The sequence below is a fragment of the Poecilia mexicana genome, unplaced genomic scaffold (genome assembly GCF_051168715.1).
Source record: "Poecilia mexicana isolate PSO_F unplaced genomic scaffold, ASM5116871v1 scaffold_18, whole genome shotgun sequence".
Classification (NCBI taxonomy): Eukaryota; Metazoa; Chordata; class Actinopteri; order Cyprinodontiformes; family Poeciliidae; genus Poecilia; species Poecilia mexicana.
The window spans coordinates 17398119-17421644 of NW_028263387.1; the positions used below are offsets into that span (position 1 = coordinate 17398119).

General features: G+C 41.7%; 1 protein-coding gene across 5 annotated transcripts in view; it reads left to right on the plus strand.

Moving 5' to 3' along the window:
* Positions 1-1862: 1862 nt before the first annotated feature.
* Positions 1863-23526, plus strand: part of LOC106915034 (nuclear factor 1 B-type) — a 101405-nt gene continuing 79741 nt past the window's right edge. For 3 of the 5 annotated variants that reach the window (XM_014982342.2, XM_014982345.2, XM_014982343.2), the window contains exons 1-2: positions 8424-10063; positions 13288-13819. In XM_014982342.2, coding sequence (XP_014837828.1) covers positions 10037-10063; positions 13288-13819 — 559 coding nt within the window. In that variant the 5' untranslated portion in view covers positions 8424-10036. Of the gene's footprint in view, positions 3687-6999; positions 7954-8423; positions 10064-13287; positions 13820-23526 lie in introns of those variants that run through there. The other 2 variants (XM_088015443.1, XM_014982344.2) reach the window with 2 other exon arrangements.

Below are 23526 nucleotides of genomic sequence, written 5' to 3' on the forward strand. Positions count from 1 at the left end.
TGTCTTTCTCACATTAAAATCCCTCATCCTTCCTTAAATCTGGAAATATTCTGACATCAAAAGTCTTAAAGGTTGCATTTTAATTTTCTTTCACACATGGTAACCGGTTGAACGTGTCTTCACCCTAATAAAGGCGTAATTGGATTCATTAGACCTCAGCAGGCCCCGTTCGTGGCAGGCGTCAGATGGGTTCCTCCGTTTTGCAGCTCCGCATGCTGAACTTCCTTCAATCGATTGCCCTATTGATTTTCAAATACCGTGTCATTTTAGAAAGGTGAAATCCAATTAAAAGTTGAAGTTAAAACAGCTAATCCAATCAAGACGATGAAATGCATCGATTCTAACCTTAAAATCAATGTCGCGGGCCGCTCTCATGCAGGGACTGAAACATTTTCCATTTTGCTCCCCTGAAAGAACGAGGCACACGACGACAGCCGGAGAATGCATCTAAGTTTTTATTTTTAATAAGTGATTCAAGTAAACAAAAGATTTCACCTGTGGAAACTTTGATTTGTTCTTTTTTTGTTTGGATTCTTTTTATGTTTTATGGTGACAATAACAGTGCTGCCGACTTGTTTTACTGTTTGTGGTGTACATGAACATTGCATTAAACTATGCTAACATATATTTGATAAAGTAATCGGGTTTATGCATTTCCCTGTTAGTCAAACAATCAATCTGATGTGATTTTTTTTCTTTTCCCACTCGATTCCCTCAATTATTATCGAATAAAGAAAAGAAAAATGTTAGTTTGAGTTTTTTCTTTGCCCTGTAATTTGTTTCTATTGGCTCTCTTTTATCTTTGGACGATAGTTTCTTCCAGATCTTTTTGATGTCGACACAACCAGGTAACTTCCACCTCCTCACAGCTGTTTGGACCGATGACCTCTGAATCTACCATTGTTTAGAAATGGCTCCATAAGACATTCCCAACTTGTGTGAATCTGCAGTTCTCCATCTTCGATCACCACTCAAAATTTGTGTCCTGAAATGTTCCAATGAGTACTTTTGAATAAATCCACTTTTACACAGGCAATCATGGTCACCAATAGACCATGAGCTTGGTCAAGTTAAAAGACTTTCAACAACCTTTGGCGTCCGTCTATACCCACTTATCCTCCCAGGATTGTGAAATACCCACAATAAATTTAAACGAGCACACTGGAAAAAGAGCTATTCAAATAAATCAGAAAGTCTCCACAAATTGATAGAAAATGTGCTTGTAAACGTCTGACCACAACTTTATTTCTAAAGTAAAGAAACACTTTCTTTAATTCGATTCAGCCTTCGTGCCCTCTCATTTCAACCATGTGTGATTACATATGCTAAGTTACTTTTTCCAAGTCCGCCCACAGTCGTTGTGGGGAAATCCAGCTGCCACTGAGCGGCTGGGCTGAGGAGGATTGGAATGCAGCAGGAGAGAAGAACTCTTTTCAGATAACATTTATGTGGACACGCAAAAGCTGCTTAGTTCACAGAAAGGAAAAAAACACAGCTGGACACAGAGGGTCCTAACATGGTGCCCCCCTCCCACCCCGTCTGAACAAACACTTTTACAGATGCCTTCTGTTAATATTATATTACAGAAGACGTTTACCATATTTTTTCGGACTATAAGCCGCTACTTTTCCCCACGCTTTGAACAATGCAGCTTGTAGCCCGGTGCGGCTTTTCTGTGGATTTTTCTTCAACCACCAGGGGGCGTTTTCGCAGGAAGTGAATCATTGGAAGTCAAAATTGGAAATCAAAGAAGAAAGGCTAATTTTCATTTAGAACAAGCACATGCTAGCAGCAGGCACAACGGAGAAATTTCTTCAAACTCATGATGCGGCTTTTAAGTTAAATGTTATTGATCTGGCAGTACAGGAGGGAAATAGAGGAGCTGCACGTAAACTCACCGTGAACGAAACCCTGGTTCGGCGTTGGAGACGGAGGGCTGCCCTCTGCTATGTCCTTGAGCGCTGTGCTGAGGTGTTCTTACAAATTCAGGTTTTTACATTTTCGCTACATTACAGCTACAAACTTCACTATATTCTCTTTGGGAGGAATCGACTTTTTGGGGGGCAAAATGAATGTACGTAGCTGAAAATAGACACCAACATCGGTAGCCTACAGGCTACTTGTTAAGCTTAAGGTTCTGTATTGATATTAGCTAGTCATCTTTTAGCTAACATTACCTGCATCCAACAGCTTTACTCAACTCAGTCGGTTAGTTTGGAGGGAAAAACTGTGAAAAGTTCTTTGCGTTTTGCTGGTTTGCTGCCGTGATTCTAACACAAACCTACATAGCTCCGCACAGCAGCAGCAGGTCTCCTTCACAGGTGGAAACCCAGCGCGAGCGTCGTAGCGCTCATGTTGCATTTAAAGGCGGCTCGGAAAAACAGGTTACAACATGTTAACAACGGATTAAACAGTTTTAACTGCTGATAAAAGTGACAGAGGACACAGATATGGGAAGTGTGGAAGCCTCTACTGTATCAAATTGACATAGGAATAACAGAGAGTTGGTCATTCTAAGGTAAAAACCCAGCGCATACAGCGTACATGTGTTTTTTTTTTTTCATCCAGACGGCTTCCCGCGCCACCCCTGCAATGGCACGGCGCCGTCCCTAGGGGGCGCGCCCCAGAGTTTGGGAACCTCTGGTCTAGTCAAACCTCATGAGTTTGACTAGACCAATTGAAAATCTGTCAAGACTTGAAATGTCCAGACACTTTCCACCTCAGGCTTTTAAACTCAATGTGGTTTAGGGTTTTTTTTTTGTAGTGTTTTTGTTTTTAGTGTATATGACTATTTAGATACTGTTGAAGAGAGCTTCTAGAGTACAAAGTTACTTCTGAGCATACAAGAAGCTTATTTCTATTTCTGCCTAATCCGATTGAGGCTGAGTTACTTTCCAAAGAAGAATGGGCCAAAACGTTGATCTCTAGTAGAGACAAAACCCCAAAGATATGTGGCTAAAATTACCACGTAAGTGACTCAGAACACTGAGTCAGAGGGACTGAATAAAGACACACACCGCACTTTTCAGACTGTTTGTTTTGTACAAAGTATAAGAAAATCATCTGTTATTGTCCTTTCACTATTTCACCATTATGCCTTAATTTGTGTCAGTCTGTGACACAGAAGCCCAATAAAATGCATTGAAGTTTGTAACATGGCAAAATCTGAAAACACTCAACAGTTGTATCTTTACGAGGTGCTGGAAAAACAGCTAAATGCAAATTTATTTTGGTCAAGCATAAAGCAAAGAGAAGCGTTGATGAAGCCTCTTTGAAAGGCTACAATAAAGCAATATAAACTTTCTTTCTTTCTCTCTCTGAATTTGCACAACAAGCATAAAGGAGAAACGGGGGAGGAAGTTTGTGTGGGAGGATAAGACGGGGCGGTGGGGGATAGTTGGAGGTTGCGGGGTCAGGGGACATCTAATTACCACTGTCAGGTTTCGAGTCACTGGGGTCAATCTGTTGCTGATCTTTTTTTTTTTTTTTTTTTTATTTTCCCATGATGCAGCTTGGCAAAGGACTGGCCTACATGTGGCCCAGCATGCCTCCACTGATGCCCCTTTGATTAGCTGTGTTGTCTCCCACCGGGGTGAGGAGCGCGCTCAGTGATGGCTGGGAATCTGACAGAGAGGTCCATTAAATGGCAGCTTTGTTACGACATGTCGGCCCGGACGTGGTGGATGGTGAGTGGAGATCTGGAACGATGCGTTCTAACAAGCCGCGTAACTCGTTTTCTTGTTGACGTCGGGTCCAGGCAGAACAGACGATGTCTGCACACCTGGCGGTTTCTGCCTTAGCACTAACGAGAGTCTGTTTTCATAGAGGAACCTTTCAGGAGCACGTTTGGCTCTACGACGAATCCGCTTGGTGATTTTTTTGAAACGCTGTCGTTTGGCTTCAGATTCTCTGGAGATTTTTGAAGACAGACACAAAGCAAAGTTGGACACACACACACACAAAAAAGTGTTGTTTTCTTTTCAACCGAAGGACGAACCCAGCCTGCTTTTAAATGAAGAGCTTTCCTCAAGTGCACCTCTCTTTTCAGCCCCAGCTGTGTTAATTTAAAGCTGGACAAAGAGCTCTTGTCCTGCCCGCGCCTTTCCCAGGCTGAAGAGGCAACGCTGCCTGACATTTCTTTCTGAATATTTATTTACTCGTCTGATTACAGGCGAGCTTTTTATCGCGCCCCATCTCCAGGGTTTAAGTTGAGGGTGGATTCTTCGCTCTGGATGCTTGAAGGAACTCCAGTTCCTGCACAAGCTTCACTGCTGGTGAACCCTAACCCTATGGCCTGGATATGTCCTTTTGTTTTGGCTACATTCCAGTGAGAGAAAATCAAAATTTGCTCTGTGGGATACATATTTTAGATCGCATTTTAAACTTTGAACCCTCTGTGGTTCCACAACGTGAGGTCAAAAGTCTACATTTGGGATCTTGAGATTCTTTTCTTTAAAAAAAATTTAAAAAAAATCCTACCAAGGAAGATAAATTATGGAAATAGTGCTACATTTTTTTCTTAGAAAATATAACAGCAACAGATGACATCAAAATTTCAGCTGTCTAATCCTCTTTCATTCTGTCATTGAAGCTGAAAGGTTTCGTGATCGGTTTTTTGAAGCATTTGCAGGTACAGCGCTTTGCAAAAAATAATTTAAACGCCTTTAACTTTTCCTGTTTGGTTACATTGCAGCCAAAAAAAAAATACATGAATTCAAATTTAACTTGTTTTAGCAGGTAGCCAGCTCGCATCTGGATAATATGTACTAGTTGGAAACATGTTTTTCTGAAACGCATAGGTATGGTTACGTCATTTTCAACGTAAACTTGTGTAATAATATTCCTCAAAGCATTACATAGTGAAATAATATTGCAATAAAACTATTTAACATTAGTTCCACTTAAAATTAATATTTTATTATTATCTATAATAGTTTATTTGACATTATTATTGTTTACTCACAAGAATGAGATAGTTAATACTATGAGCACATATGAAATCAAATGTCAAATAAAATACATTAAACAAAAAATATTTCTCGTTTTGGAGCTTTCTGACTTACATTTCAATGGCATGCATTTTTTCCACAGACTAACAACATCAACAACAACAATAATAGCTTTCTTTAAAGAAAATCCAACCATTCATTTTGCTTTGTGGCAGCAAGAAAAAGTGCAGAAGGAAAACATCCGTTAAAGCTTAGATTGCTGCTGTCTGCACTGAAGAGTGTCTGCTAAGCTAACGCCACTAACGAACTTCGACAAAGAAAGGGCTTGTGGGTCCTGATTGACATGCCAATGCACTGCAGAGCATTATGGGATTTGTGGTATTAACAGTGCCAGCTCTCGAACATATTTGGCCAATTTTTGTTTCATCACCTTGTTGTTGTTTTGTTATATTCCTTTATGTCTTGCCATACTCTATTCGGTTCCCTGTATTCATTATTGTTCATAAGGTCTTGCCATAGAAGGTCATTCTTTGTATCTACTTTTTTAATTTACTCTAACATTTGTTTGTTTGTGATTTTGCATTTTGCTCTCTTAGATCAGTGTTACTCTTTCCCCCCTGCTTAGATGTTTCTATGAGTTTTAGTTCAACCCGTAGGTGTTTATCGTTCACCTTCACTCAGTCTGCCTCTTCTTGCTCCCTTCTTCAGCTGTTCCCAGTCAGCTGATTACCTCAGCTGCTTCTATTGTCATTCTTTTTCTCAGTATTCCAGCTCTCTTTGTCCTTTTCTTTGTCCTTTGCTGATTCCTCCTGTCTCGTGATCAGTCTTTTATTACTTTTACTTACTTTGTGTGTCTGTGTGTCCTTGTATGTTGTAAGTTCTGTTCCTTTGTTTGTTATTGTTCTGATTTGCGACTGTCAATCTCTACGCTTTGGTCATCTTCAAACCTCAAATAAATTTCCATATACTCAGGTCTGATATTTTGGTGCTTGTGTTAACAATATAAGAACAAAAACACAGTAGTTACAGTTATATCTACCTCTAATCACCTTGTATATATTTCTAATATTAATGTATTCAGTAAAAAAAAAACAGTAAACCTGGATAGCTGATGTAGTTTTTGCATGATCTTAAAAGGACATTTTAAAAAATGTCCTTTTGTTCTCCAACAAAGATGAAACATTTTTATTATTACATGTTGTTCTCATATTCCCACTGAATGAAGCCTCTGGGCCAAAAACGTATAATTTTTAAGTAAAGGGTACAATTTGCAAAGCAAAAAATTTTTTACACGTATATATACATTATTAAACTTATGGTATAAAATATTTAGGAAAACAAATAAAACCATTTTCTGTTTTAAACCAGTTGACACAGCTTCTTGCTGTTAATACTACAGAAAAATGTAACCAAAAAGAGCCTCACCACACTAATACCAGACCACGGTATTTAATAGACGTTACTTTCTTTGGAAAATAAAGAAATCCGAAGCAACTTGCAATTTTGTTTGCTACCACATGGTGGCGATAAATCCTCGCTAATCAAGCGGACCTTTTGAGATGAATCTTGAAGCATAAACGTATTCAGCGGAATAAAATTAAATTAAATCAGCCTTCTTCGCATTAATTAACACAATTATAAAACTATTTAAAGTTAAAACTATGGTAAAAACGTTTTTATGTGAGCCACGCTGTAACATTTTAAAGATAGGATCTGATTGGCAAGAGTAAAGATCAGATAACATCAGTGAAAACTAGATTGAGCTCTTATCTGGCAACACCTTTAACAGGTAAGTCTACCTGCATGAAGAACTGGGTCCAAATAATAATTCAACTTGACCGCACTGACACGTTCAGCTACTGTAAACAGTGTATTGGTGTTGTAATAATAAATGCGCTCTGGTGCCTCCATTTAGGACATGTGATGCCATTTTTTTCCGTCTTCTATGATGCATAAAATGTCTAATAGGGGCATCAACAAAAAAGTTGAGTCTGTTTATAACATTACAGGACATCTGCTACAATGTTACTCACCACTGCTGCTTGTTGTTTTTCTTATTTCAATGCAGCCTTCTACCAAATCATAAAAGAAATGTATTATAAAGAGTCAAGACACGCAAAAGTTAGTCTTTAAAGCAATAGGTCATAATAACAATAACAGTAGATGTCATTATTATTAGTAGTAGTCTAGTAGTAGTAGTATTTTATTTTATTTTACTCTCTTTTTTTTAAATTCATTAGTGCGGTGTAATGTCCGCCACCATCCGTCATTAACCTGGCTGTCCAGCAGCGGCTCTGTCAAACAGCGAACAGCCCGTCAGACGGGCGGAAGTGAGGGGCCCAGGGAACATAGGGTCCCGGGGCCACCGCTGCTGGCCAATGAGAAGCGAGAATGTAAACGCTATTACAAAACGGAGGCTGCGTGAAGCTGCTGAGGAACAGATAGATGTCCGCCAGGAAATGGAACTTTCAAAATAAGAGCCCGAGACAACCCGTTTCACTCACAGAATGAGATATTCATACTAATCACAGACTTTGCCGTAGTGATCTTTTAATTGGGCTTTTATTTAGAAAAGCCGCCTCATACGTCTTCCGGTGGGGCTTCTGTTTAGCCTGACGGCTGTTCTCTGAGAGCCGGAGGGCCGGCAGTCAGTCAGTCAGACAGTGAAAGTGAAGGCGGAGACCAGCCCAGTGCCGAAAACTCAGCCTCTTCTGGATCGCGTTCAACTCCCCCCCTAAAAAAAAAAAAAAAAAAAACCCGATCCAAAAACTGAGACCTGAAGAGGAAGGAAAACAAGAAAAAAAAGACGAGGTGCTCCTAACTTCTTTTCACCTCTGTCTGCCAAGAATTGTCTTCCGGTGTTGACTTTTTGTTGTTGTTGTTGCACCGCAAGAGAAAAGGGGCTCCAAACAAAGTTGAGCGTGAGAAATGTGAAGTTACCGGCTTGTGTGTTTCCAACCAGGCTCCAGGACTCCCCCATTAATCCATGCAGTACAGTGCAATGGTACGTGAACATGGGTTATATTACTGCTTTCAAATGTTGTGATAACGCTGTGTTATGTGTAATTTCGTTTTTCATGTGATATCTTTATATGTTGTCCTTTCTGCCGCTGCGTGGTGGAGAAAGCAGCAGAAAGTTCCCTGAACTTGGCGCAGATAGCCTCCTCATTCCCTCTGGTGTGTGTGAACTTTGTGCGGACTGTTGACAGCTCTCTAGGACCCGCAGAAACACGTGTGCTGCTGCAGAGCAACAGTGTTTAACTTTAGGTGACTTTTTGTGCAAAACACAACCGTATGCATGCAAAAACATGCACACTATGTGCACGTTTCACTTGATTTTTATTAAAACCAGGGGCGCAAAGCAGGGGGGGATTTATAGGGGGCTGTTTTCATACCCCAAAATTAGCAGAACAGGTTGTCTTAAGTGTGTAAACCTTTTAAAATATGCAATTATGTAATAAAAATAAAGGTTAGTTTAGTTATTACCCCTCCTTTTTCTAGTGGCGCCCTCAGCATAAAGTGTCTATTAGAAATGGATAAAAACATAAATGTCTTGTTTTTGATCCATTCACAATTTCTAATTGGAAACCAGTTATTAAAAAAAGTTTTTGATTTTGTTTTAAAGTAAAAAAAAAACAACCTACATTTGAACTAAAACAGCTGAGCAAAAATTAGAATTTACTTATCTCCACTTTAAAATAATAAAAACCTGTGACTGTTATATATTTTTGACCATAGGGGGCGCAATTTCTCTTTTACATTGTGTTTTCTTTTTATTTCAACAAAACAAATATCAGTAATCAGGAACGTGGGAAATTATTATTTTAAACAAATTTTTGTTGCGTTTTTAAATCTGTGACGTCACGAGGTGAAGAGTATACGTCCTCAAAACGAACTGAGGTGTAAGAATACGAGCCAGTTTCTCATTGTGGGCGATTTTATGTTTTGAAAAACGCCCCAAAAAGAAGACATTTTTGCTTAGAGAAATTAAAATTTGCTTTTACTGATTTATTTTGTATTTCCAATAAGCAATCTATTTTTAAAAAAATGCATAATTTGGTTGTTTGTTACCGAGTTTTACTAATTTGGTTGTAAATGATAATATTGCTAAATTATACACCACCCATATAGGGGCTTTATTTATTAAACGTAACCTACTACTTAAGAACAATAACAAAAACAAAACAAAAAAAAGTGAGTTGATTCCAAAAACCCAGACGTGCACATGAAAAAGTTTGCTTCAACTTGGGAGCGATCTAAGCTGGGAAAGGAGGTTGGAAATGTGCTTTTTTTATCCTCTGTGTGGCCGAAGCTTTGGTCCAAAGTCCCCGAAGCTCATAAAATAATTCAGCCAAAGTGAGGGGAGTAAATGAATTGTGTGCTGAAGGAGAGGAGGGAAGGTGCCGAGGGGGAGGTGGATGTGACTGAAGGAGAAGAAGGAGAGGGAGGAAGAGGAGGAGGAGGAGGAGGGGTGTGACTGTGTAATTACGCGAGAGAGAGAGAGAGAGAGAGAGAGGACGGGGGTTAGAAAAAAAAGAGGGGAGAGGAAAAAAGTTGGATCTGATTTGCTGGAATCGCGCAGGACCGACTGAAGGTGGAAGCGCTCGGTTTCATATCAGCTCTGGCTGGAAGCTTTTAGCAGGGGGCGAACCGTCCCGGCACTCTGCGCCCTGCGAAGCGCTGCGAAGCTCCGCGCAGAGAGAGAGAGAGAGAGGGAAAGAGAGAGAGGGAACACGCCGTAGCGGCGGAGCACGCACAGCTCCAAGTTGCTTCTTCTACTTTTACATGCCAGCTCCTGCGTATTAAAAACACAAGTCCTATTTTTTTTTTTCCCTTCCGCGGTGGCGACAATCTTTGGATCGAGACTCTTCATGGATATTCTTGGATAATTTCCCTTCGGATTGCTGCTCCACACGCGTACACACACACACACACACACACACACACACACACACACACACACACAAACACACCGTCTCTCTTCTTGCATGGTGCGCACCGATCGGTCCAGGACGATGGAGTGATCGGAGGAATTAGTCCACCTACAATCACTTTTTCTTTCTCAGTGTGCTCAGCGCCGTCTCGACATGTATTCTCCGATTTGTCTAACTCAGGTACTCGTGTTTGTTTCTTCTCATTTCTTTTTTTTTTATTATTATTATTATTATTATTATCTTGCTTGTTTTGTAAAGTATGTAGTTGGGGCGAGTTTTGGCACATGTAGGTTGGATACAAGATCCTGAATCTGCAATGTTGGAAACTCTTTTTTTTTATTAATTAAAAAAATGCCTGAACATAAAGGAGTTATTATTGATAAAATATTAACTCATTACTTTGGGGCTTTTATTGTAATTTATGTGGTATAATTAATGCCAACACGTCAAAAACAATAACAGAGTTTGACTGTAAAATCAGACACTAGTTTATTTACTTACCTCGAATAAAATGCAGGATGAACTGTAATTTATGTCACTGCTCAGTTGTGCAAACATGGTGCATGTTTCTAAAATCATTCAAAGTTTACTTATTTTGTTCACCTGCTTTATTTAATGTCCTTAAATTAAATTACACTTGCTTGGAGTTTTTTTTTTTTTCTTCTTCCTTCCATCAGAATGCATACTTAAATCTGCAGCAGGATCATTAAAACCAATTATCCAGTGCAGAATGCAGCAGCTTTACTGTAAAAGAATAACAAACGGTGGAGTGGAGTGGAGTGGAGTGGCGTGCCGTGCGTTGCCTCAGCAGTGCAGAACCGTCCTGAATCCAGTCATTTAACTGTTTAAATAACAAACAAATCGCTTTACAGTGACTGATTAGGCTCGTAGTTGAAATGTGCCTGGTGTTTTGAATTCAGCTGTAAAATGAATGCGCTTATAGGGCATCGGTGCCAGCTGAGCTGGAAAAAAAATCAAACAGTAATTTCCAGGCTTACATAAACTGCTTTGAATGATTACTACAGTTGCTGTTGTGGCTCTATTTTGCAACTTTTTTTTTTTCTTTTTTTTTTTTAGTTCTTGTTCAAATGAAATCATAATATTTCAGTGAGTAGTAGAGCGGGGTTGTTTTAGAGTTGGTGTCATTGTAGCTTACAGGTTTTTTTCCCCGAGTGTATTTTGCAGAAGTGTGAATAATTTGCTAGTTTTTCTGTAAAAAAAAACAAAACAAAAAAAAGAAATTGTCTCCACGGCGAAATGCCGTATCTTACATCAACAATGAATGAAGATTTGGCAGTGTATCAATTTTAACACTCAAACAACAAGTTATTTCAGTTCTTCTTAAAATGATCACATCACTCTAGTTGTGTAATTTAAAAAAAAAATCACATCTATTAGTGCTTCAGTTCTCATATTCCTGGATTTCTTAGATTCAAAGATTTTTTTTCTCTTATATATATATAATCATATTTATTTGCCTTATGTGTGAACATGCATGCTCCCTCTTACCTCAACCTGCTGCTGTGACACCTGAATTTCCCCACCGTGTGACAATGCAGAGCATTTCTATTTGATTCCATCCTTATCTGTGTATTGAGTTAGTTTTTGATAAGCTTCCTCATTAGTTTACCTCCAATACGCACGTTTGCTCCATTTCTCTAACTTTGTCCACACGCTTCCCGTGGCCAACCCGCTCTGCCTTTACGTGTTCCCGCAGCCCCGTTCCCAGAGAAGTATGTGTTTATTATTTTTTTTTAATTCCAATTAAAAACCCCTCTTCAGTGGTGCTGGGAGAAGATAAGGCTACTTTCTCTTCAGGAAGATCACATGCACCGATAAGGTTGATTCAGCGCTTGGACAGGGGTTGCTGCAGACTGTTTTGGCTGACTCAGTGTGACTGTTTATATTTTACTTGGCATAAGTTAGTGATTGACTGAGATGCGGTTTAGTTTGTGCTTAAGAGGATTGTGCTTTTATGGCTCTAACTGAAGTGCACCGCTCAGGCCCTGGCCAAGTCATTTATCTTCACAGCTCTAGGCTTTGTTAGCCCGCTTAAAGAAAAAAAAATAAAATAATGACTGTTGTTGAAATATTTTAAGTTGTTTCTTGAAGAGGAAACATACTTTTTTTTCTGTCTCTCTTTTCAGGACATTTGGTAGAATTTCAAAGTTTACTTTCGTCGTTTTTAATCGGAGGTGGCATAAAAAATAAGCTCCGATGATCATTTTTTTGCAAAACCCTCCAAATGGAAAGCTGCACGGTTTTCCCTCAGCGTGACATCTCGCTTTTAAAAATAACAATCTGCGGGGTTTAAAAAGCCGCTCTCCGCTTCGGCTGACGAATGATTACATCGTGCGATTTGGACGCTGAAGCAAAGTTTGACTGTGCAGAGACGATATGTGGCTTCCAGCGGCATGCAGGCACACACACACACACGCACACACACACACACACACACACGCACACACTCGTACACTGAGAGTGGATTTCTGTGGTTTCCCATCGCCCGCTTTGCCTGACTGCCTTCAAAAAGAACAATGTGTGGTTTGACTCCTCAAAAGCCTGCTTAAACAAGAGGAGGAGGGTGGGGAGGGGGTGGGTGGGGGGCGGTTGCTGCTTACGCTTATTAAATTTGACATTTTAATGACCTGAAAGCTAAGATAATTCCACGTTTCCGTTTCTCACCTGGAGGAGCTGCAGCTTGTGGCCGGATTGTTCGCACCATGCTGACGACAAAGAGCAGGAGTTCATGATAACCATGTCAGGATTACTGAAGTCTTACCCTTATTTAAAAAAATAAAAATAAAAAATAGAATCTAAAGAGACTCCTCAAATGCAAAAAAAAAATTGCCTGAAAGTTGTTTTTTTTTTTTGTTTTTTTTTTTCAAAACAATATATAATTTTTTTTAAATCAGTTTTCAAAGTATGCCTTATACTTTTTTCTAATCTTAGAATAACTTATTAGAATAAAATAGCTTTGGAAATATTTAGAAATTATTGATTAGTTTTCTAAAAAAAAAATTATTTGAGTTTTTGTATGAAAATGTATAAAAACAGCTGACGCGTCATTTCCTGTCTGTCCGTGAAGAAGAACCGTCTCGACATCGGACTCTGCGACTCCATCCTGTCCAGAAGCTCATCCTCTGTTCTTAGTGAGACGGGATAAGTTCACTGTGGAAGAGGGAGAGATTGATGAGCGGCCCGCAGCATGACCAGAAAATACAAAGATTTTTTTTGTTTGTTTTGTTTTTGTCAGACTTACAGAAAAATAGTTCAACACAAAATTATTTTATTCGTGATCTGACATCCGTCCTGTAAATTAAAAAAAAATATATATATATATATATTTTTTTCACTGAGATGATTAAATTCCTTCCCTCTCTTTTCCCCTCCGACCCCTCCAGGATGAATTTCATCCCTTCATCGAGGCGCTCCTCCCTCACGTCCGTGCCATCGCCTACACGTGGTTCAACCTGCAGGCCCGAAAGCGCAAGTACTTCAAGAAGCACGAGAAGCGGATGTCCAAGGACGAGGAGCGCGCCGTGAAGGACGAGCTCCTGGGTGAGAAGCCCGAGGTCAAGCAGAAGTGGGCCTCCAGGCTGCTGGCCAAGCTGCGGAAGGACATTCGGCAGGAGTACCGGGAGGACTTCGTCCTGAGCGTGACGGGCAAGAAGCCGCCGTGCTGCGTTCTGTCCAACCCGGACCAGAAGGGCAAGATCCGCCGGATCGACTGCTTGCGGCAGGCCGACAAAGTCTGGCGCCTGGACCTGGTGATGGTCATCCTCTTCAAGGGCATCCCTCTGGAAAGTACGGACGGCGAGCGGCTCGTCAAGTCTCCACATTGCACCAACCCAGCACTTTGTGTCCAGCCTCACCACATAACAGTATCGGTCAAGGAGCTGGACTTGTTTCTAGCATACTATGTCCAGGACCAAGGTACGTTCAATCTCAGACTGTGTGTGCGTGTGTACATATAGATGTGTTTGTGTAATGGTTTGGTGAGGTCAGGGGTCACATGTGTTAGTTTCTGACTCAGTCTGGGCTGCGGTCATCGCTGTTTGTGCCAGACAAGTAAACACCAGAAATGTGAGCAGCAGAACTGCTGAAGCACATTCAGGTTTTTTTGTTTGTTTTTTTTTTTTTTTTTTTTTTCATGAAAGGCTCATTATTGAGCAAATAATAAAAAAAAAAACTAAATGTGTTTCCAATACGAAACATTTCTAACTTCGTCTTAGCTGTGCCGCAGCAGCAGCAGCAGCAGCTCCTGCTCATGCTCATGTCAAGCCATTGTTGCAGAGTGTGTGTGTTTGTCTGCACACGGAGCCACGCTGGCTTGCACAAACCAACACACACACACACCCTTCAGTTCTGCCTGTCGGGCCGGATAAACACTCACGTTTACAGAAAGCTGTTGCACGAATGCAGGCAGGCACAATTGTATTATTTTCTGATTATTACGGGTCAAAATTACTTTTTTTTTTTATCTTAAAAAATCTAGTTGGTTTTAATATAAAGCAAGACAACAGCATGAATCAGGATTTTGTTTAATTTTTTTAATTTATTATTTCTTTATATATCGATTTGCTGTTGAGGAAACAGCATGAATTCTTTTTTTTAATTTTCAGCCATAAGAATTGACCAGTTTTCCCCTTAAAAAACTCAGACTGGATTTTGGCAGGTCAAACAAACTCAATTCAGTTACAAATTTCAAAATAGCCTCAATTCGTAACAATTATTGCCTTATTTCATTTGTTTGAATCCAACCAATACGATAATAGTAACGCTAATTCCGATTAGGTCTCATCCTCAAACAGTTCAGGCAACTTCTGTGGCAATAAAGAGTCTGAGCATTTTAATGTGAAGCTGATTGATCCTGATGATTGAAAACACTAAAATGATGCTGAAAAATATAGATTTTTCACACCATTCATTAAATTTCTTAAAATTAAGTTCCCACATTATTCTTACTCTGAAAATCATCTACCCTGGCAGGTCCTTTAATGTGTTGATTAAATTAATGTGAGACGTTAACGGGAATATTCCCGTAATCGCTTCATTTCCTGTCAGATTTAAACTGCAAACCTTCGTCAACCTTCTGCAGAACAAGTTGTAGTCGCTGGGGGGGGGGCAAAATACAAGTCGATTAATATCAAATTCAGCAGATCTAACCGCCAAAAAAAACTAGAAATCGGGATCAGACAGGATTTTTAAGATATGTGTTTCTCCATCTTAATTCTTTCTTAATTTATATCAAAACACGTCCAAGTAGGAACATTCATGCTGACATAGAAACCTTTTAACTTCTTAAATTACTACGAGCTCAGCTTGTTTTGAACAGAAATAATTTAGACAATAATGATATTTTTTCAATTTTGATTTAGTTTTAGAGATCTGAATCAGACTTTTTGTAATTGATCTGGTTATAGCAGGTAAAATATATATTAAAAAAACACGTTTTATTCTTTTTTTATGAAATGCATGAAAACTGAGATTTCCCACTAATTTTAGTCTGTGAATGCATCAAGCGTAAGGTTTATTTTTACGCATTTGTATAAAATAATATAGATGAAATTAATGGGAGCATCCCCTTTTTTTTTGTTGGATTCAAAATTAAAATCCTTCATTGTTGAAACTGCAGAACATTTTTTTTTTAGCTTTCATGACATAAATCTTCAGTATCAGGCAGAAAAAGTCTGATCACCTCAGATTTTTTTTGTTCTTATTTCTAAACACACCCTTATATTTGTGCTGATTTGTCACGTTTTGTTAATTTCTTAAAACGTTATTGAAGAGTTGAGTATTTCTACGTATCGCATGTCGTGCTGGGATAAATTCAAATAAGTTGTCAAATAAATTTCCTAAAATTGAAAAAAGATTAATTTAACCTATTAGAGATTAAATTTATAGTCGGAGAGATTTTACTTTTCAGTTTTCACACTTTGTCACGTGAAAACTAGCAAAATTCTCTGTGATTTTGCAACTTTGCATGTGACGAGTTGTAATTTCAGCAGCCATCTGACCAAATGCGACTCCTTCATTTCCTCATACCTCGTCGGTCTCACTCTTCTAAAGTTCCTTTTCTCCGCTGACAGCACAGGAATGGCTCCCCTCCTGGGTTTGCTCCACGATGAAATCCCCTTTCATTGAATCTGTAGCCGCAGCATCCAAACGCTCTGCCACTGAGAGGAGGAACGGTGGTTCTAGCTAGCTCATTACCATCAAATCCTGAGCGCCATTTTGTGTTTGATAAGTGCCAGGGAAAGCAGAAGGCACAGCACGGAGACAATAATGGTTGCCACTGGCACCGGGGTTGGCATCAGACCCTCCTTTTGTGTCCTTTGTAGGATGCCACCGCTCCCCTTGTTCTGCATCTGCTGCGTTTTAACCGCTCCGTGCCAACATTTAAAACAACGCCGCTCTTTTTAGCGAGGGGTTTTTATTTTTTTCATTCCCTCTCTTTTAACTGTCAGTATCAAAGATTTCTCCTAAGAAAGATGTTTGTTTTTTTGTTGTTTTTTTTGCGTGAAGTTTGAAATTTTGATGATCTTTTTAGTGTTTTCACTACAAGAATCGAAAAACGTGTACACTTATTTGTTGCACTTGTGAGTTTTTTTTTTTGTTGCAAAAATGAAAAGTCTTTTCCCTCTTCCTTTAAGTCGCCAAGCGGTGCCCAAACTCAGACGGCGCAGCCATGTTGTGGACGGCAAAGCGCTGCGCCGCCATTTTGTTCCAAACGGTGCCAGGGAGGCAGGGCGGATCGCCGCCCGACGGTTGTTAGAGGTTCGGAGGTTGGCATCAAACCCTCTTTTGTCTGCGTGCAGCGTGCCTTTGATTCGTCGGTTGGCATCCGCAATGCGGTGGGCACACTGGAAAGTTGTTTCTCCCCCCCCGATGGTGGCAGAATGGAAGCCGCCGCCGCCTTTTGTTCAGCTGCAACTGCACGAAACAAACAAACATACAATCAAACACAAAGAAACCAGCAAAATCGGGCTCCGGCTGAAAGAGTATCCACTGTTCAGACTGTGCTTTTAATATATTGTTCTTTTTTGCATCCCGCTCTGCTGAGCTGCGTAATCGAGTAACAGAAATCATTTCGCCGCCTTTATTTCCTCGTCTGCGTTTTAAAAAAAAAAAACAATAATAATAAAAAAAATAAAGCATGCATGTTTCGAGCGGGTTTCGCCGCTAATCCCCGCTGGTTCGTGCCTGAGAAAGGTCGGCAGGTTGGCAGCGAGAGTCCCCGGTGAATTTTGAGAGGGCACTCACAAAAATTCACCCCCTTGTTCTGGGGCACAGACGCGTTTAGCCAGGCTCGGCTGCAGCGCCCATGTGCATGCCCAGATGAATGCCCGCTGGGAAGTAGGCTGAGGGCCTGGAATGAGGGAAGGAGGGGGTCGGGATTCATGGCATCCATTGTGCCAACTGGCTGTTCAAACCGACTCCTAGCTTCTCACACACACACACACACACACACACGCACACACACACACACACACGCACATTCTGCACAGTCACTCCGTTGCACTGTTTTATCTGATTAAACCAGAAGTGCAGTTCTTTTCCTTTCTCTTCTTCCAATCATCTCCTCTCCACACCTGCGCTCGTGTTTTGCATATCCATTTTGACAGCTTGATGGAATAGTTGCAACAAGGCATGCAGATACTCATCGTGTCGGGACGTGTCGCGGGTTCTGTAAGCTTCGCTTTGTATTTTGCTTCTCTTTTTTTTTTTTTTTTTTTTTTTTTGTTCAGCAACTGTATGTCTCCCGAACCTTTCAGGATGTACGAGGGATGGGGGGGGGCATTATTTTCTGACATCACTAACAAAACGTACATTTCTGGCTCTGTTACATGTGTGATGAGTAGTCTCTCAGATTAGGGAGCTCCAGTCTGGGCACTTTCAATCTGGTGTGTCTTATTGGCTTGACAAGCTCATAGATTACAGCAGAATTTGCATCACGATGACAGAAGAGAATAAACATTTTCAAACGGATCAGTCCAGAGATGCTGGATCGCTAAATTGAAAACAGGGATCCCTAATGGCTTGAGTGAAGCTTAGCAGACTTGGCGTATGTCTTCACTCAGACGGGAGTTTAGCAGAAAGTTTGCATGAAGGACACGGTCAAACGAATATTTTTACTGGTTATTTGTGAGAAAGCAGACTCTGTGTCCGTGAAAACAAAACAAAACAAAAACAATTTTCCTCAACCAGACCCTAAAAATACAGCTCTACAGTTGGGACTTTTGGTACGTTTTCAAGTGCGAATAAATAGTAATCACTGTAGCTATAAATTTTAACGCTGAGTTGGGAAGCCTATAGAGGTCGGGGTCACGCTGCGTTCCCATTACTCCACTGCTGAAAGTTAACACGGCCATAAAACATCATTACCTTGACTTTGTAACTTCTCTTTTTTTCACACCGTCACGATAGTTTTAGAGAATGGATAGATTACCTCTGAATGCAAGCTGACATGTGAATGGAGACCCTGCTTTACGATCTCCAGACTTAACCTTTGGCCCCCGCGACCACCAGCAGTCCCGTCACCTGCCCCCCCAGTCTCATGGGGTCAGGACTTCTGCGGAGGGATGTGGCAGCGCGTCCTCTGAAGTTTAATTGAGCAAAACAGATCGGTGAGAACACGGGTTTGAGGGCACGTGGAGGAGGACGACTTTTTTTTGTTTTGTTTTGTTTTGATGTCTGGCGATCCCCTGGTTGACCTCCTGAATCGGGGTCAAACCGCAGCGGTCGAAGGATCACTCATGGTCTTTTGGCAACTGTTTGTCTCCGCTCCCTCCCCTCCCACCCGCCCTCTCCTGCCTCCTCTTCTGGTCTGGCTGGTGGTCCCTTGGTTCACTGGCCTAAGTGAGGGGGAGTAATAGGCAGCGCTGGCCTCCTCCCACATCCCTCAACCCCTCGGCCAGGTTGCGATCTTTGTGACCGGCCATTGGGCGCTTGCCACCCCGTGAGAGCTAGCCGTTTGCACGTTGTTTTCCACCCGGCTGCCTCAGAAGCTGTTGGTCAGACGCTTGGTGGTGAGGTCCGACCTTCTGGGTCACAGCGGAGGTCTGTGACTAAGCACAACATCCAACCCTCCCTTCCTCCACGCTTCCTCTTATCCTCCTCAGCCATCAGAAATCACCCCTGCGGCACGCTGCCCAGCCGAATGATTCTCTCTCTCTCTCTCTCTGCTTCTTTTTCCAAGTTTCTGTTTTTTTTCTTTTCTCGCTCCCTGGCTTCCCCTCAAGTCTGAGTCTGCGACCCATGACAGCTGTCCTAGACCCAGGCGCTTGGCCAGAGAAACAGTGGCTGAGATCAGGCCAGGAGCGTGTTGTAAAGACACCGGGGCCAACCTCAAGTTAATTTTTAAATTTGCTTGGTGAGATTCGGTTTCTCTTTTAGTAGCCGAACAGGCTTTGATACTTAGATATGAATTTTAATTTAGGGGTGGGGGGAAAGAGTTTAAGCTACAATTCCAGGAAAAAGCCGTATGGAAGAGATATCCGCAGTGAACTGCGCAACCCTTCCCTTTAGCTTTCCTTCGGTCTTCCTTATTAGTATGCAATAGAGCCTGTGGTGTCTCGCTACGTCTCTCTCAGAGCCATAACCTATCGAACACTTTCTCTCAATCTAATCCACTTAGAACTCCCTCCCAGCTTCACCGCTTGCCTTATTGATTTCCGCTTCCCACTAAATGTCTTCCCGATCCTTTTTCCCGGGAGCTATTTATGTTTTGCAATGCGCTCTTTCTTTGCTCGGTTTTCTAATGCCTCCCTACCTTCATCTCCTCTCTGGGATCTTTGGTTGGTTTCTGACTTCCCTCGGCCTCCTCCTCTCCTCTCCCCTCCTGCTTCCTCTCCAACACCGACCTGGGTGCAGAGCAGCCAGGTTGCCTGGCTCAGTATGAGGCTTGTGTTATTAGCAGCGGGGCTTTGCTCGAGCAAATACCTCAAGGCTTAAACAGGCCGTGTTACCTCCTTAGCCCTCTTTTGTGTTCCCTGTGTACATAAATTTCCATGGAAACAAGGCAGCCCGGAGCAGAGGCCACGGAGAAATGTGGATGCTTTGCTTCTCTCTTTTTTTTTTTTTCTCTTGGCTAAATTTACAACTCCCTCTCCTGCTTCGCTGCGCTGTGTTTAATGTGCTTGGGTCACAGTTTGCCCTGTTGCATCCAAAAATGGGACAAGGACTTTTTTTTTTTTTTTTTTTGGCAATGCGAGCTAAAAGTATTTTTGCTGGAGAGTCTTTTTCCATGTAGTTCAGGAGGAGATGGAGTTTTTGCATTTTTCGGACGCTCTTGTTGAAGGACTGCAGTTCGTGTCATTAGTCCACGGTTAAGATCTCAGCCTCCCAACACTTTCCCAGGCTTTTCCCAAGGACCCCAAATGCATTTCAAATCCCCCTGAGGCCACTTGACTGGAGGACCAGCACCTCCCACTCCCCCCCCCCACACCGGATAAATTTCCCACCCCCACCCCCTGTCTGCCAGTCCTCCCCAAATGAAGACAAATGGGTACATTCACCCCCCTGTCCCAGCCACCACACCGTACCTCACTGTCCTTCCTCACAAAGCAGACCCTCTCCCCTCTGCCTGAGCTTCTCCATCCAGAGACTGCCCTTCTCTTCTTTCTCAACGGAGAAGCGCAACTGCTTGGAAAAACTTGGTGTTGTCCCATCTGCCTGCAAGACTGATCAAGTAAGACAGCAGGATCTGGGCTGAAAAGAGGGATAAGAAGGTTCAGACGGGAGACACAAAAGTGTCAGAGAACTTGTAAGAGGATGTTTTTTTTTTCTTTTTTTCAAGTTGGTCAGGAGAAAAGGACCCTCAAGTATCAGAATGAGACTTTCATGCAAAAGCCGGTTCCTTTTAGCCCGGACGGAGGCTGCTGAACGACTAATGAAGGGGAGAGAGAATGGGAAGGGGTGGTAGGTGAGGTGTTATGGGGGAACTTTGAGCAGGAACAGACAATCACTTTGGTTTCCCAGGAGACACTGACTTCTCCCTGCATCGCCCCCCCACATGCACACCCTTCTTTGCGCCGTCAAAGCCTCTTTTCAGTCCAGACAGGGCCGATCCGAGGCTCAGAGTGATGGGTGTCTCTTCTTTTGTCTCTCGGTACAGTACGCCCCATTGCTGCGACGGCTCGACGAGACCCGGGCGAGACAGCAGAAGAAAGGCCCGTCGTCGCACTGCTGTGCGAAGTGTACTTTGGGCCGAGCGTTTTGTTGTTGTTGTTGTTGTTTGGACCCTTAGGTTGGGCGGGGGTTGTCGGGTTGAATCCTCCAGAGGATTTCTTTTCAAAGTCGATGCAGCAGGTCGTCGAGGGGTTACGGGGTTTAAAGTTTGGGAACGGCCTGCTTGGGACTGATTCATCAGGAACCCCATTGAGTTGTCAGAAGACGTGCGCTCCTCCCTCGCATATGCCAGGTTGACTTCTAGAAATAGTGCCAAGTTTGGAAAACAACTGTTGTAGCAGAAGAGCTTTGGGTTCTTCAAGGTTTCCGTTCATGATAACACCCTTACCTACTCAAAGTTGGAGGACTCTGAGCGTCTTACGTTGTTGCCCTAACCTGTGGGTCAGCATCCCTTTTAAGATAATGACTGCTTAACAGCAGAGAGATACACACAACATGTTCTTGGACTGTGGGAATTGGGAGTGCAGTGAGAAAACCACCTTATGCAGAGGGAGAGTATGGAAACTCCACATTCAAAGACGCAGGCCAAATAACTTTAAACCATTGCTGTGGTCCTAAAGTGACCAAGGTTTTCTGAAACAGACGTAGATAGAGTGACATTGAGGTCCCTCACACGCAGCTGTAACATATTACAGTTCCTGCAGGATTTTGTGATTTTTATTTTTTATTTTTTTTGCATTCAAAATCACTGATTTTGTTGTTACTTTTGAAATGTTTGCAAGGAATTTTGCGATACATTTTCCTCATTAAACCCCGTCCAAAAGCACTGCCACTCATGGAGAACAGATGGATCCTGCTTCACTGTGTCCTTTGTGCTTATGTATGATGGTAAATGTGGGTTTTTGTTCCTCGCCACATCAATCATGAAATATAACTTGACATCAAGTAAAGTGGAGGCAGCAATGTAGCTGAAGTAAGAAGTACTGCAAGTTAGTCACTTTTGCGGAAAATCTAGATACTAAAAAGTCAAGAGATCAAGATGAAGACGTCTATTAATGTCTGAACGTGGTAAAACAGCTTTTTTTGTGTGTGTTGGCCTAACGGTCAAATCAAGCCCCATTTTTAATGTGGTTGAAGAGAAAATCCTACTTTAATTGATCAATTATTGCAGGAAAGGTTATGTACCTGCAACAAAACCCAATAAACGCTCCGAGGTAATTAGGAAACACTGAAACTACAAAGAAACTACATAAAAATCCCTTCACTTCAGGAACACCAAAACAACAGATGTTACAGATTTTCTACAGAACAAATAATATTCACTCTTTCCTAATGAATCTTTTGTTCTTACGTAAACATAATGGGGGGGGGGTTAATATCGATGTCAGAGGTAAAAAAAACATTAACAGCCAACAACGGTAAAATCTCAATTCGCTGCAATCCTGTTAGATTTGAATTCAGACCAACAATCAAAACCTTTAATCAAAGTTTGGATTGTTTTTTATGGTTTAAAAATGTTGGTTCGGGTCTGTGTTGACTTTTAGGCAGAGCCCTTTAACTAGGCCCCTGATTTTCATTCGAGGAAGAGAAGAGTTTGTTACCAACCCTGTGCAACTTCGCCTCTGATTTATTGAAATGCCCTCCAGTTCTTCCCTCCTTTCGCCAACGTCTCAGGGCTCCAACTGGTTACAGCTCTGAGGAAACCTCTCCTTAATTTAAATGCAAAAAGTGCACGTTAAGACACGCTATTGCTTACATATGCCTTTAATCTTCTGCGTGCAGAAACAAATCGACTTCAAACATTAGATTATTACACACTAGCAGTTTAAAACGTGGCGTTTAGAGTCTGTTAGCGGCTGCTCTTTAGTGCTCTGACATCTGTGAGGGAAAACACGGAAAGTGAGAGTCTTTTAAAAGCTTGTTCCAGATTTACCATGTGTAGATTGTAATTAGGCCTTCAACATGTGTGCGTACCTACAACCGACAATTATGCTTGCGGATTTGCACCAAAAAAACAACTCTACCCTTTTATAATGAGTTATCAGGCTAAAACAGTCTGGTGCGTGCAAATAAAACACAGATCCTGGCTAATTTCAGGTTTGCTGTGATGTAACAACAGATTTTCACTTTTAACTGGCCTCGCTCTTCTTGAGAGGTTGTTGGAGAAAACCCTTCCTGACCTTCGGATGAAGAATGCACAACCTCATCATTTCCCTCCATGGGATCCCGGCCGGGTTTGCTTGGTGTTTCCGAGGAGGAACATCTTCATCTGCTTAAACAGGCCTGTTCTGCAAATGTTTTAGACATTTTTCCTGCTTTTTTTTTCTTTCTTTCTCTCTCTCTCTCTTCTTTTTTGCAAAACCTCTGGCTGTAACTCGGGGTTGCCATATGTGTCTTGTTAAAGGCAGTTATGACAAATGGCAGCAGCTGTACAAACTAATCTCTCTGTAGCTTTCACACATGGCGCCCAATTAACAATGGGCCACTGTGGCCCTAATCCATGGTGCAGC